General features: G+C 35.1%; 1 protein-coding gene across 5 annotated transcripts in view; it reads left to right on the top strand.

Moving 5' to 3' along the window:
• Positions 1-14,939, top strand: part of NEK10 (NIMA related kinase 10) — a 121,888-nt gene that overhangs the window by 94,907 nt on the left and 12,042 nt on the right. For 4 of the 5 annotated variants that reach the window (XM_075495572.1, XM_075495576.1, XM_075495574.1 and 1 more), the window contains 5 exons: positions 2,103-2,140; positions 7,613-7,713; positions 10,792-10,902; positions 13,352-13,460; positions 14,843-14,895. In XM_075495572.1, the coding sequence (XP_075351687.1) occupies positions 2,103-2,140; positions 7,613-7,713; positions 10,792-10,902; positions 13,352-13,460; positions 14,843-14,895 (412 nt within the window). Of the gene's footprint in view, positions 1-2,102; positions 2,141-2,257; positions 2,399-7,612; positions 7,714-10,791; positions 10,903-13,351; positions 13,461-14,842; positions 14,896-14,939 lie in introns of all 5 variants that reach the window. The other variant, XM_075495571.1, reaches the window with a different exon arrangement.

The following is a 14,939-nucleotide window of genomic DNA, read 5'->3' as shown; positions in this document are numbered from 1 at the left end:
CATCTACCTGCAAAATCATGCTGCAAATCATGAATTTAGCTGTATACACCAGATGCATTTCCTTCTGCCTATACTAAATTTTTGCTCATCTCTTCATGGCCATGCAGCCATACAGTTGAGTACTACATAATTGAAAGGAATGTCATAATTGCCTGCACCTGGAGTCCTACCCATTAGCTCAGGTTTTGATAATTCTCAAAAACAACATCCATCCTCACCAATACTTTGACTTCTGAGTATCTGCTTTAACTTGCATATCTCTCAAAGTTCTTGCATTCAGATTATGTCTCACTGTTCTGCCTGGCACCTCTAAGATACAACCTTTCCTATCAATATGCACTGCTAAAACTCTTGCTTGCGTTCATAAGGCTATCATGCAAGCAACATCTTTCCTGGTTTCAATGCGTGCATTCTAGTCACTCAAATGCCCATTCAGGACACTGCTGCGAGGAATATTTCTACAGCCCTGGCTTCAATTCTACAGCCCTGCCTTCAAACTTGCCATCTTTTGTGTGTATCCTTTTACTGGTTGTGCTTTTCCTATCACTTCAAATGCAATACTTTATTTTTTGCTTTCAGAGTTGTTCTTAGCATATCTCCATCCAGCCTGTCACTTATCACTCACTAGCTTTCCAGTTTTGGTCCTGCTGCAGTCAGTAAAGCCAGCCTCCTAAGGCTTGAGTGTTGAAGCAAGCACATTTGTTTTTTCTCCATCTCTGCCCCTCACATAAACATTAGAAAACTATCTCCTTCTCTTTCTTCATAACTACTCCTTGCAACTGTAATTTTCCCTACTGCCTAAAAAATACATACAAATTCTTGCTATGCTAGGGCTGTTGAGGCTGCCATCCATCAGGACATCATATTGGTTCTTTCAGTTTCCCATCTGCCTGCATCCATTTGTTGTTGCTTATCTCAGCTAGTGAAATCTGCAGGCTGGGACAGTGTTTGTGTTGAGTATACAGCAGAAGCTAGCACTGAAACACCTGGACCTATATTTCTGACATTGAGTATTGACATTGGTATTGCTGTCCTGGTGATGTAATACTATTTTTTTCCCCCAGTTTACTAGTACTGTATGCATTATTACTCCTGTTTTTATCCACTAGACAATAATTACTTTATTCTTTGTGTTTTCCATCCATAAAATGAGTTAACTGAAATGTCCTTTGTCATGGTTTAACCCCAGCCGGCAACTAAGCACCACACAGCTGCTCGCTCACTCCTCCGTGGTGGGATGGGGGAGAGAATCAGAAGAGTAAAAGTCAGAAAACTTGTGGGTTGAGATAAAGGCAGTTTAATAGGTAAAGCAAAAGCTGTGCATGCAAGCAAAGCAAAGCAAGGAATTCATTCACTACTTCCCATCAGCAGGCAGGTGTTCAGCCATCTCCAGGAAAGCAGGGCTCCATCATGCGTAACGGTTACTTGGGCAGACACGAACCATCACTCCAAATGTCTTCCCCTTCCTTCTTCTTCCCCCAGCTTTATGTGCTGAGCATGACATCATATGGTGTGGGACATCCCTTTGGTCATTGGGGTCAGCTGTCCCAGCTGTGTCCCCTCCCAGCCTCTTGTGCACCCCCAGCCTACTCGCTGGTGGGGTGGGGTGAGGAGCAGAAGAGGCCTTGACTCTGTGCAAGCACTGCTCAGCAGTAACGAAAACATCCCTGTGTTATCAGCACTGTTTCCAGCACAAATCCAAAGCATAGCCCCATACTAGCTACTATGAAGAAAATTAACTCTATCCCATCCAAAACCAGTGCATGCTGTACAAATGCAAAATAATGTGTAATCTAGTGGATTATTGAGTTTTAAATATTAAAATCCTGTTTACTGTTTCTGTACTTTCCAGGCTAAAAACTGAACAGGGAAAGGAATGGAGTCTAACTTTTATTTAGTAGAAGTCATGGTATTTTGGACATGTTGAGTAAGCCAACCTTTTTGTGGCTTATAAAAGCACAGTTAAAAAGCACAATGAATTTGGACGGATTTACTTTAGCAGAAACATGAGAAGGAGGCAGGGAATACTGATAATTCTTCTATAGTCATTGATGTCAAACACAATTAAAACTACTTTTTTTTTTTTTTTTTAATAATAATAGAGATTATATTGAAGGTCCAGGATCAAGACTGCGACCAGGTAATTTTGTGCTCGCAACAAAATCAAACTTTAACTTAAATTAAACCTAATGATTTCCAAGTTTTTAAACCTTATTCTCCTGTTGCATATAGAGTGTCTTCTCTTTTCTTTCTTCAGCTTTACTGCCTGTTGATCTGCTCTTGAGAGTGCCTCCACTCATGCGCAAGGTCCACACTAAAAACATAGAGGATTTGTTTGTGACAGGGTGCCAGTCTCATAGTTTTCCAGTTGTAGTTCTTTACAATACGAAAAATCATGGTATTATCTAATAATTATGTTTTAAAATCTTAGAAAAGGAGATAATTACATTTCAGATACAAATATGTTATACAAATATGTTAATCTGAAATATCCTTAAGGAATTTTTTAAAAATATGAATTCCAATAGTAAATCAGTAAAACTTCATTTTAATAGTCGTTATCCTGGCTAAACTTCTGCTGAATGCAATGGGAATTTCTCCTAAGAAAGGAATATTTCATAGAGCCCTTGTAAATTATAATGTATTTATATATCATCATTGATGAAAAAATTTTTCCATTTGAGATACTTTTCTTTCTTACTGAGAAACTTCACATACTGTAAGCTGCTAAGCTGTTATTTCAGAATGCGTACTGTCTGAATGAAATATTTGAAAGAAAATTCTTTTGAGCAGTTGAAATATTGATCTTCATAAAAAAAGTACTTTTTGTCTATACTAACTTCTATTTCACAGCTTTTTCATATAAAAATTGTATTAGGAATTTTAATTATGCAGTACAAATAGAAATTTGCTGTCCACTTTCAGCAGTTATCGATGCTGTTTACTGAAGAGTGCCATTATAATGCCAACATACAGTTTAAACCCACTATCCAGCCATAATGTATCAGAGCTATAATGATCTGCAGACAAGCACTTCAGTCTTCGTTAATACTTTCAGTCCTGTGGGTAATTTGAGCAAATCCGGTATCTTTTGTCAGTAATGTTTTCCTTTTGGGTAAAACTCTTAAAAGTTTTGATCAAGTCCTCAGCAGCCTATTTACACAGATATGCCCTCACCCCCCAAATAATGCTATACTTCTGTATTTAATAAATATGTAATTGTGGAGTGGTCTGAAGTATATGGACTTTATGGGAACTCCTAAAGTTCCCAGCTGAACATTGGGTCTCTAGCTGTCTTTGAAGCACATAGACATTACAAGTAGATGTCACGTCTGGTCCTCCTAGACTGGTAAGTCATATTGTTGCTGTCGTACTAGAAAAGAGAGAAAGCTCTATACACTGAATAAAAGGGAAATCCATATTATGTCCTACTTGGTTCTTTCTGTTTGCTGATATAATTCTAAGCATATTTTTATTCAGAAAAAAAAAAAATCTGAGAAGACCCACAAAAGAAAGGGCACTCATTTATTTGCTTTTGTTTTGTAATACGAGCCATTGACAGCAAAGAAGTCAAATTCCACAGAACAGGGAGAGTGAAAAAGGTAATATGTCAAGGAAGTAAAGTTTTTATCAGCGTCCCAACAAAAACTGAAGATTCCTAAATTATAATGGCAAGACCACACTATTTATTTTGGGATTGACTATAGCAGTGTTGAAACAGTTGGTAGAGAGATGAAAATGAGGCAAAAAGAGCTAAATCAAAATCGTTCTTCTCATGGCATATAATATTTTAGATTATTATAGCATGGCTTGCACTGTCACCTTGAGCAGAAAGACCAACCTAAATTCTTCCTTAAGTGGCTCAGGGGTGTCCTGGTTTCGGCTGGGATAGAAACTTAATTGCCGACTGGGGCTAAACCACAACAAGGGGAAATGCAAGACTTCTTTTCCTCTTACTGATTATTAAGAGGAGACTTAGGGAAAAAATGTCGAACTGAATTTCACTTGCCTCTCTCAACCCATCTGCCAAAAGGCATTGCCACAAAAAATCCGACAACAGCAATGATGTCGTTGTCTTCCTGATCCTACTAGAAACGTATCTCTCTGTGATAGAGAATGACATTTTCTATATCTCTTTATTTTCTGTGAGAGCGCAGCTCAGATCTGGTTGGTCCCTGGACACTTCACTTCGTGAATGTCTCTCTTCTTGTTAAAGTAGCCAGCACAGAAAATCAAAAGGAAAAAAATGATAATAGCTCAGTTGTGGGCTAATTCATTTTGGTATTTGGATTTCATCTCCCTCTCAGTAGAATTTTCATTCTTGATACCAGATCACTTTGCAAAAAAAAAAAAAAAAAAAGGTTTAGGCAGATGTAAATCTGTACATAAGACTTCATGATCCTCAGGGTGTTTCTGTATGAGGAAATTTTAGAATATGGATCTAAATTAGCCTCTGAAGGGTAGTTTAGAGATAGCTGTATTTAAGAGAGATAAAGGGCTGCTGGCTGAAGTTCAATACTTGGACCTAAGCTCTTTGCTTAGCTTCCGGGTCTAATACTCAACTTGGAAAGTTAATTTTGTTAACTAATGTTCTTTAGTGATACGCTAAGTGTTTTATAGTGGCAGTCTGCTGATAAGCTTTTATTTAATCTCTGGGTCTGACTTGTGTATGACTTAAATACACAAGCTTAAAAATAATAAATAACAACTGAGTTACCACATAAAAATTCAAGAATCTGATTTAGTTGTGGCTCAATACTCTTTCTGAGCGGGCAAAGCATGATAGCACTAGGTAAATAAGAATCAAGCTGTTCTGTTTGTTTTAATTGTTATATTTAAAATCTGAATGATATTTTGTAAATCTGCACAGTTTGTAGAATACATAATATTTACTTCTATGTCCTAATTCTATTAAATTACCTAAAGCTTGATCAGCAATATTTCTCTGTTGGTTCTTATGGCTGGAATTAAAATTATTCCATGGAAGACAAATAAATTATTACTTCTTTTTTTGGTTCAATAGGTAAGTTCATAATGCTCTTTAGTTAACAAAATATAGACAACCTTTTAGGTATAATATCCACAAATCAGTACTGAGTTTACTGTGCTTTGTAAATTTTAAGTAATGCTCACTCATTTAGGTAGCCAGGTGAATTTGGTTTTGGTTTTTATCAAGCTGCCTTTGGTTAGTATTTTTCAAATATCTCATTGAATATGGCAGGAAACAAATCACGTGGATATTTGATATTACTTGCTGGTAAATTAGGGCAGTTTTCCTTCAGAAAAAGAGCACAGCCTTTTAATCACCAAGCTACTGGAACTACAAGAAAGAATGTGCTTACAGCAGACAAGTATATTTATCTCAAATTCTGGATAACCAAGACAATATCTGATTTAATGGCTGTTTGTGATAAGTCCCAAACAGTATTTCAGTGGGGAAATAAACTTCCACTTTCAGCTTTTGTTTTCAATTCTTGATCCCAAGAACTAAATATTTTCACATAGCTGATATATTTTTTTTATCCGACTTCAACACAAAGAAGTAAATGAACAGGTTAAAACTGTTGTGTTAAATTTATTTTGCTGAAAGAAAAGCATAGCCTCTGTTCATGCATGACTTCCTTTGCAGTGCTTTTGTCTATGAAAAGTATACATTATGTACATGGATTTGCTTGACAGAGGATGGTAGTCTAGCTTTAGAGGAAGAGGAACAGGTTTACACCTACTCACTATTTTCGTAAGATAAGAAAAAATCAGCTTTCTTGCTCCTTGCCATGATAATTAATTCACACTTATCTAAATAAAATCAGCAATAATCTAATAAAAATGATATGAGGAAGCCTAAATGTTTGAAGTATTGCAATATTCTTAATTCTAAAGTCATGTTTTTCCTTTTAATTCCAAACTGCCTCTGTGCTTTACTTAAGAGTTTGTACTACAAAATGTACTGTCATTGTCATCGGATATGAAGGATGCTTTTTATCAAAGATCATATTTGGATACCCAATTAAATAGCTAAGCACTAACATATAAGCCTGTGTGTGCACTGTTTCTGAATTTGTGTATGCATATCTATTGTGCGTGTTGTTAGGTAATAGCTAAAGGAAATGTTCAAATACAGTGTGTTTAAAAAAAAAAGGTTTTTTGAATATCTATTTTAGAAGAAAATATTGGAAACTTATAACAACATTATTTTCTCCAAGTGCCAATATTTTCTTATTGTGGATCTCCAACTTCATGATCTCTTCTTAGTAATTAGTCAATGAATATTTTATCTTCTGATCTGTCTCGTATACCAGTCTACTTGAAAGGTTAATGCTTAGAGAAATGATATGGAGATATATTAAGAGAGACAACACTTTTCAAAACTGATCAAATATTTAATTTCTAAATTTGTTTAGTCTTTTCTTTTTCTTCAAATAGGCCAACTTTATATCCCATATAATATGGGAGGGGCGGGGGGGATAAACTTTTCATTATATATAGTGTTTATGTAATGTGGAAAGCTCATATTTACATGCATATGTACATGGGAATTGAATCTGTGTTAATATTTTCTGTTTTGCATAACCCTGTTTTGTGGCTTGCTTAACGTCATGCGTTTTTCTATCAATATCTAAGTAGCTTTGCATTTAAAAGTTTTTAAAACCGACTCTTCCCGTATATTCACAGGTCAACACTACTGTTTTTATGGAATTTACAAGCAAAAGCAATATACAGTCTGTAATACAGAGCAATTGTCTGTATTCTTTCCTATGCAGGGAGAGGAATTATTTATTACAGCATTATTTTTTGCTTAGTATTGATGTTCTTTTATTCTAAACATGAAAAATGCCGTTTATGCGCTTTATGATGGAGCCATTTTGGTCATGGAGAATCCTGGCAACAGGTCCTTTCCACAGTCTCCATCAATACGTCCTTTAGATAGGGTGATCTCTGGTGGGGAGGAATTTATGACAAAGAACAGAAAACACTAATTTTCTGATGCAAAATAAAGAAGACCCAAGAGATTCATAGCTTCTTGCACATTTTCTTGAGGTTTCTCTCAAAACATGTTCATGCTAGATGTTGGAAACAAAAAGTAGCTGTGATAAAGCAACACACATAACTACAAGGCAACATGAAAATATATTTTAATAAAATTATTCTCTGAATGGTCCACATCAGACATTTTATTGTAATTCTTAGGGTAAAATTAAAATAAATTCCATAACACCAAAATATATAAAAAATAAATATCGTGTGTGTTAGTCTATGTAAAAAAAATCACTTAAAATAAGAAAATTCTGTTTATCATATCTTTAGATTTCCTTTTGAATAGATGTGGGAAAACTTTTACGATTTAGTGAGGTTCGTTAATACGTCTTTTCTCTTAGAGTAACTTAGAAGTGAATCAGAGAAAAGGATTTTCTTTTGAAACCCATTATCAATTGCATTGTCTAATCTTTTTAAGTTTTTAGATTATCCATTTTTTATTCCCAACACTATTGGAAAAACAAGTAATGCATTAAAACTTAATATTTACATCTACAAGTTTTAAACAGTGTACTCTATTAATATATTAAGGCAACAAAATGAGCTGTCCTCCTGATTTGACTGTTGTCATCTACAGCATCTGCAGGAATTGCTGTATCACAACGGAAGGTGCGTCAGATCAGTGACCCTGTTCAGCAGATTCTTATTCAGCTGCACAAAATTATCTTCATCACTCAAGTATGCATTACTGTTGCTTCTGACATTCTATACTTTTTAGTTATTTGCTGTTGTCAAAATGATGGTACTGCAAAGTGCTGCTAATTTAGTCACTGTTCTTTAAAAACAACAGAACTTGACATTTTTGCAGATGGCAGGATGCTTTAAAAATATATCATTTAAATAAAGACTAACCTTGAATATTAGTATGTGGAGGATGGCAATAATTGAGTCATATAAAAAAAATTCATTGGCTCACCTCAGAAAAATGGATTGTACAGTAAATTATTTTTACAACATTCTGTCATGCCAGCAATATGAATATTTTAAGTGACTTAATATCATATTCCAACATGGAGAGTACATAAAATGCTTTCCTCTATAGCAATAATTTCTAAATAACTTCTAAGTAATAATTTTTATTATCAATAAATAGTGATAATTTCTTGGGATTTCTAGTGCAATAGTTCAAATTCTGGATATGTTAAATATTTTGAAATGTCAGATCTTTTTCAGACTTAAGACATTTTAAAATTAAGTTCAACTGTTTCATAATGAAAGAGACTTAAAGTTATTTCATGCTGATTCCAAAGCAAAAATGGAGCTGATATAAATCTGTATTGAACTCTCAACTAAAAATGTGACAGAAAACTTTTCATTCTTCAGAAAGATGGCTGCCATTCAGTTACTTGCAAAATTTGCTATTATTAAATAAACATCTTTTTATTTTCCAAAATGAAGTGTTTATATTTGGAAAGTGATGTTTGTCACCTCAGGTGATTTCAGATTGCTGAGCCAAATTTGTACATTTTTGTTTAGAACAGAAGAGCATAACTGAACTTGGGTGTATTTTACATGTCTTTTTTTTTTTTTTTTTTAAACTGTCAAGCTTATCAAAACAAGTAATACAGAAAATAAATTACCAGGGACAAAGAAAACAAATGTTATTTAAAATAATTGGAATTGATTGAATTTATTGCAAGAATGATCTCCTTCACCTGCTAACAGAAATGAGGCAGTTCAGTCTTTAGGAGTATGTCCAAGATGCTCAGTAGTGAACCTACCCTCTCTATTGAAGAAGGTTTTCTCAAGTGGCCTACTAATTAATGCAAGTTATCATAACAGGGATGCCCAATAACTGAGAACTAACAGCAACTCAAAGACTCGCTCAGAATTGACCACTGAAGCAGTAGTAACAACTTCGATGCTTTCGGTGTCAGTTGGTTTCGGAATGGGAAGGCAGAGAAACCACGGTCCATGCCTGTACTTGTTCACTGTGTACTATGTGCTTCTCTTGTACTTGTTTATGTCCTTACAAATCTAAGGTAGAATATTTTTTGTAATACATAGCTGTTTTCTAAAACTCTGTTACATATTTCAGCTGACAATTCTAAACTGAAGTTTACAAGGGAGAGTTCTTGCCTGTTAGTTCTTGGCTGCCAGCAGCCTTCCCCATCCAGTTTCCATGGGAACAAGAGTCAGAGTGATCTCTGGAAAACAATGTAAGAGAAAGCTTTTAAAAAAGCATTATGTAAATCCTTGTCCTTTTTTTTTTTTTTTTTAACTGATCTGACATCTGATTTCATTAAAACAAAAGCTAAAATTGAACACTAGTGCCTGAGGCAACTCCGAGTTTCTCATGCAGTGGACTTGTCCTTTACCACCTTTGTTTCAGAGTATCCCAGTATGCCCATGGTACGTTAACTGCACACAGTTCATTGCAGTGGCATGTAGTCTATAGAGTATCTTGCAGACCTTTCCTAAGGCATCTTTTTTTTTACTCACTTATAGGCTAAGGAACATTCAACATCTGACTTCAAGCATATGTGTAAGGCCTTATCTGCATGAAAAGAGAGTAGTAACTATCTGTAACAAAAAACTGTATGCAACCAGCTGTCTGATGAAGTCTTTTATGCTTAGGATGTAACCTTGATCCCTGGTTTGCCAGAGCAAATCAGGACTCCTGTGAGGCCAATATAGCTGTTCCAGATTTATAGCGATCTAAGAGCAGTAATTTGTTCCAATGGGAAAAAATCTTTATAATGTGTACTGTGACAGTGTTTAAACATGAATCGTTAGTGGTCAAACCTTCCTTGAGTAGTCAAAAAGCTTCCTGAGTTCAATGGAGTGGCACTTTGTGAATTTACATGAGTGATGTGATTATAAACTCTATACTAAATGGTAGAAAATCATAGTTTTATAAACTCTATCTGCAGGTATAAGCAACTATACAGAAACAGCATAGGAGATCTTTCCAAAAGGGTAGTACATATCACAGAATTGTCATCAGGCTGGGTTGGTGTCATTGCAGTGACCAGCAGCTGAAGCTTTACATTTACTGTTGGAGCATAAAAATGATTTTAAAATCTCAAAGAGCAAAGGAAGAGACCTCCTTTGAACTGTCTATTGAAGACTTTAAAACACAATGAAGTGTGATTTGTGCTTTTTTTTTTTTAATATAGTTGAAAGATGTGTACTTTTTCAACCAAAAAATACAGGAGAAAAAGTATACAAAATCCGTTTTGAATTATAGACAAGTGAAATGTAAATTACCTCCCACAGGAAGCTTCTAGCAAAAGTGACATTCCAAATTGTATTAAGATGTACATAAGGATGTTAAAAGAGCCTGCTGAAGCCGTGAGGGAGATTCACATTAATTTCTACACACATTGAATGAAGGTCTAAGCTTCTTGAAGTTCCATTAATTTCAGCTGGAGTGACTCATTATAGCCAACATGAAATCTTGTCCAATGTTCTGTGGGCTTCACCTGCAGAAAAATGTCCCAAATACTAGCACTTTGATCAGGGAGGCAAATCTAGTATTACCTGTATTAGGCTTATTATAATGATCTTTACCTTCAAGGCTAGAGGTACTGAGTTATATGATATCCCAAACCTAACAGAATGGGCAAACTAGGAGCATTATTACAATATGCCATTAAATCAAGTCTCATACTGTTGTTTTTCACCATGCTATTAAACATCAATGTTTCTTTTTGCAGTGTAGCTACTTTTTTCAGTAATGGTGCTGCTGATTAGGTCACCTTTATGGGAGGTGTAACTGAACGGTGAAAACATCTGTTTCTTTGTTTTGTATAGCTTCCTCCAGCTTTGCAATGCAACTTGAAAAGGAGAATCATTGAGAGATTCAAGAAGTCCCTCTTCAGTCAGCAGAGCAATCCTTGTAATCTGAAATCAGAAATGAAAAAGGTGCAGTACACCAATTACTACCTATGGTCGACTTTGTCTCTTCTTCTATTTGAATTAAGCTATTGATATTAATATCACAAAAATATAAGTGTAAGATTCCATTTTTAAAAGGAAATATTTAGAATGTTCTCTAGCTATCCTTTATTTGGAAAATATGGAGGCTTCTTACATAAGCAGTTTCTACAGATTGGTTTCAAGTTTGTGTCTGATCATTAGAACGCTTTTTGTAAATGGAAAGGACCTGCTAGCTGCTAACATGCAAAACCAGACTTCATCTCATCAGAGCTCAGAAAGAGAAGAGGAAGGAAAATGTAACTTTTTGTGACAAAGGATGATAAAGGTTACGTAAGCTCTTAATTTATGTAAGCTCTTCTTAATTTGCTGTTAGTTTCCCAGTATTATTCATGTTTTGGAATGTATTCCTACTAAAACTATGAATTTTGAGAAAGCACTGTCCCAGTGTCTTGGATGTAGCATACCTTGTCCCATTGCTGCATAGTGTGTCAGAAACAGTTTAGTGTCATCAGTTTAAAAATACCCCAGATTTGCAAGAATGGCATGACTAAAGAACCATGCCTGCATGTTTTCCAATCACGTGCTGGGTGCTCTCCAACAGAGAAAGAGCTAACAACCAATATCAGAATTTCTGTGTTCCTTCAAAATCTCCTGAGAAGACTGTAGTCAGCATAGGATCTGAAAATGACATCCTCGGCATCTGTGTACTGTGGGAGACTGTGAAGCTAAGATATTTCATTTTTGAATTGATGACAAAGCAGTTATTAGGTATGTTACTGTATCTAAAATTTGATGACAAAGATGATTTCTTATCACTCACAAAATTCCCCAGTGTAATCTAATTTGATTCTCACCTACTTGCAGTGAATTGTGGAATCTTCTAAATCATTGTTTGGTATGGAATGGACTGACTCCAAATGCTAAATCCTTCCTGTACTTTTGTAATAATTAATCTGAGATGCTTAAGCTCCATGGAAGGTGGCTGCTTAGTGTTTACATTGGTTTACACTGGTAGTACATTTGAAAGATAATTAAAGATGCCACTGTCTGAGCCATTGATTTCATGCCAATTTTCTGTCCTGTAAATCAAGCTGGGATTTACATTAAATAATTCCTGTATTTCAGTCATAGCGTTAAATCTAAGGAAATATTTGCTAATCACGTATTGAGTTGATGTTTTCAGGAAAGGATGCCCAAAAATATGGTAAGAAAAAGGAAGTGTTTATTATAAAATTAACCTAATTTTCAAATGCCCAGAAATAAAGGAACCTATATATTTATAAATTTATAAATGTTATCAACTGTAAAATTGTGTGAGCTTCAAAACTATTGGATTTAAACCTGAAGAAAAGGGAATAAATACACTATTTAAAAAGTAAATGGTAGTAAATTGAAGATGTTTGAAATGCTGAATGCAATTCTGGGCATTTCTACCTTGAAGGAAATAGTTATAGAAACTATTAATAGAAAGCAACAACAAAAAGTGCAGCTAGAAGGATGGAGAATGGATAAGCATCAGTGAATAAATAGTACATATTTTATCAAAATCACCACTATAAATGCGTTGGGTAACATAGATATCATTTGGAGGTAATAGGAAGAACCTAAATAGAGAAAAGAATTAGGTTGAACTCTTCCAGCAAGTGTTCTTATGAGGTTGTGCAGTTTCTGCAAAAAAAATTTAAAAATAATGGGTTTTTAACTATGCTGAATTAGAAAACCTAATTAGAATAACAGAAAAAAGATTCCTCCACTGATCAATGGTGGGGTAAAGGTCCTCCAACAACAGATATTGTTCTGTTTCTGTGACTGTAAAAGTGTTAACGTGCTGCAGAAATGCACAACTGGAATATCTCTCCTGCTTACGAAGATATTTTCATGTCAGAGTTGTTACCAGTGGATATTTTCAAAATTAGATGTTTTTAAGTTTATTGTCAGTATCATTGTTCACATAATCTAGTAGCTAAACTGACTTTCAGGTTTCAGAAGTGCTGGGATCCCTCTAATGGAAATTATACCACTTGAATATGGACTAACAATTTCACTAGAAGCCCCAGCTTTGAAAAACAGTCATCGGCTCTTTCTCTCCTAGATTCGAGGGAATACACTTCCCTGTGTATCTTCACACAAATGTATAGTTTATGACATTTTATTCAGATAGTCTAAAGAACTCAGTGCTTTATGCTAAGTGCAGATTGGCAGCTTGCAATGTTCAATCAGTGTTTCTGGAGAGAAGAAGGTAGGATGTTCATAATTGTGTTCACCACTTTTTCATTAATCTAAAAAGTATTGAAATCTCCTTTGACTTCTGACTGCACTGGGAAACATAGGAAAGGGTAAACTGCCTCACAGAAGTCTTAACTTTTGGCAGACAGGAAGAGTGGAGATTTCAGATGTCCTTTGCTTTTTTATCTTTTTTTCTTTTCGTCCCCAGCTGCTGCAAGGTTCTCCTGAATTGATTGAGCCCAACTTCTTCACAGCAGATTGGCATGTGGTACTTCTCTCTTCAGGTGGAAATATGTTGCTTCCAGATGATAGAAAAGGTAAAGAAAGAAACAAAACCTCTATAGTGGCATATATATTTCTAATAAAGTGTATGGTATCAAAGCAGAAGGAATTGCTGCTCTAAGACCTGTCTTTAAAAACAGTAAAGGTATGTTGACTATACTAATTTTCATTATCAGAGTTTGTTTGGGTTTTGTTTTGTGTAATTCCTGGTAAGATATGCAGTTTACCACTGATGGAACATTCTACTAATTTAAGAGAGTATACTTTGGAATTACAAAGAAATATCAAAGATGCAAATAACTCATGGTTCATCCATGAAAATCAATAGAAATGTTTGTAACTGAAAATATCCTACTTAGGATTTACTTGTCCTTGCATGTGATTTTTAAACAAACTGTATTTAAACCCTATGTTGTTCTTCTGTCGTGTTTGAAACAGTTATAGTGGGATGATTTAATTACCTAGCTAGATCAAGCCCTACAAACTTGAGGAGGGAAATGCTACATGCTATACCACATCTATATAGTGTAAAGTGTATACATATACTTTAGAAAATGAATAGTGCCAAATATACTTTGAACTAGTGATACTGAGAGTGACAAATCATGAACTCCATCTTTAATCAAACCTACCATCACTGGCATCATCCAGGGTGGGGAACCACAATTCCTAGTTCAGAGACTTGTTTCATCATATGCCTCTGTGCAATGAACATAAGGGAAATGTGCAGCCCGTATTTTGGTATTTGTGCCATTTCCATTCTTCTAAATACAAGAAAAGCTACGTCACAATCCATGGACTAGAGGACATAGTAACATTAAAACTGTGGTGCCGGAAAGAAGGGTCAGAAATTTTGGTTTTGCTGGCCTTTGTGTTGAAACTGGCATATCAATTCCACAGCTTATTGCAAAAAGTGGAAATAATTCTAGGTGTCAAGGGTGATATTTCAGTAGGAAATTAATCCCTAACAATCACTTTAAATAAGAGATTTATTTTGTTCCTGGATACAGTAGTGCAATTTGATCAGATGCTCAGTATCTTTAATTTTTGAATTTCTTAACCTGCAAAGAGTACTTTGTCCTCACAAATTGCTGCTGGCTGTGTGCCCTTTCCACTATAAATTGTAAGTGGGGAAGAATAAGAAAGTTGCATTGCTGTGTTCTGTTACATTAAGTATTTAAAATATTTTCCATCGTTTAGAACTCTTTCATAATGTGGTAACATTGCGTGCCTCAAATGTTCACATCATGCCATAAGATGCCTCCCTTTGCAGGGGGTCATTGTGGTCAGTGGAATAAGCTGCTAGTAATCAAGCATCTCTCTTGTCATTATATTTGTACTGGAATTGCTAAGAAACTGATGAGGGAGCACAAATGCCAAATTCAGTAGTGTAACATTACTTGCCTTTTACTTGAAGGTATTGTTGGCACTTCTGACATAGCAGAAGGGATGACATATGAACAGTTGCAGGTAAGCTATAAATATACCTATATGTATTAATTTATTACTTTTAA

This window comes from Mycteria americana, chromosome 2 (genome assembly GCF_035582795.1).
Source record: "Mycteria americana isolate JAX WOST 10 ecotype Jacksonville Zoo and Gardens chromosome 2, USCA_MyAme_1.0, whole genome shotgun sequence".
In the NCBI taxonomy this organism is placed as follows: domain Eukaryota; kingdom Metazoa; phylum Chordata; class Aves; order Ciconiiformes; family Ciconiidae; genus Mycteria; species Mycteria americana.
The sequence above is the reverse complement of the archived record's forward strand: the minus strand, read 5'-3'. Positions and strand labels throughout refer to the sequence as shown.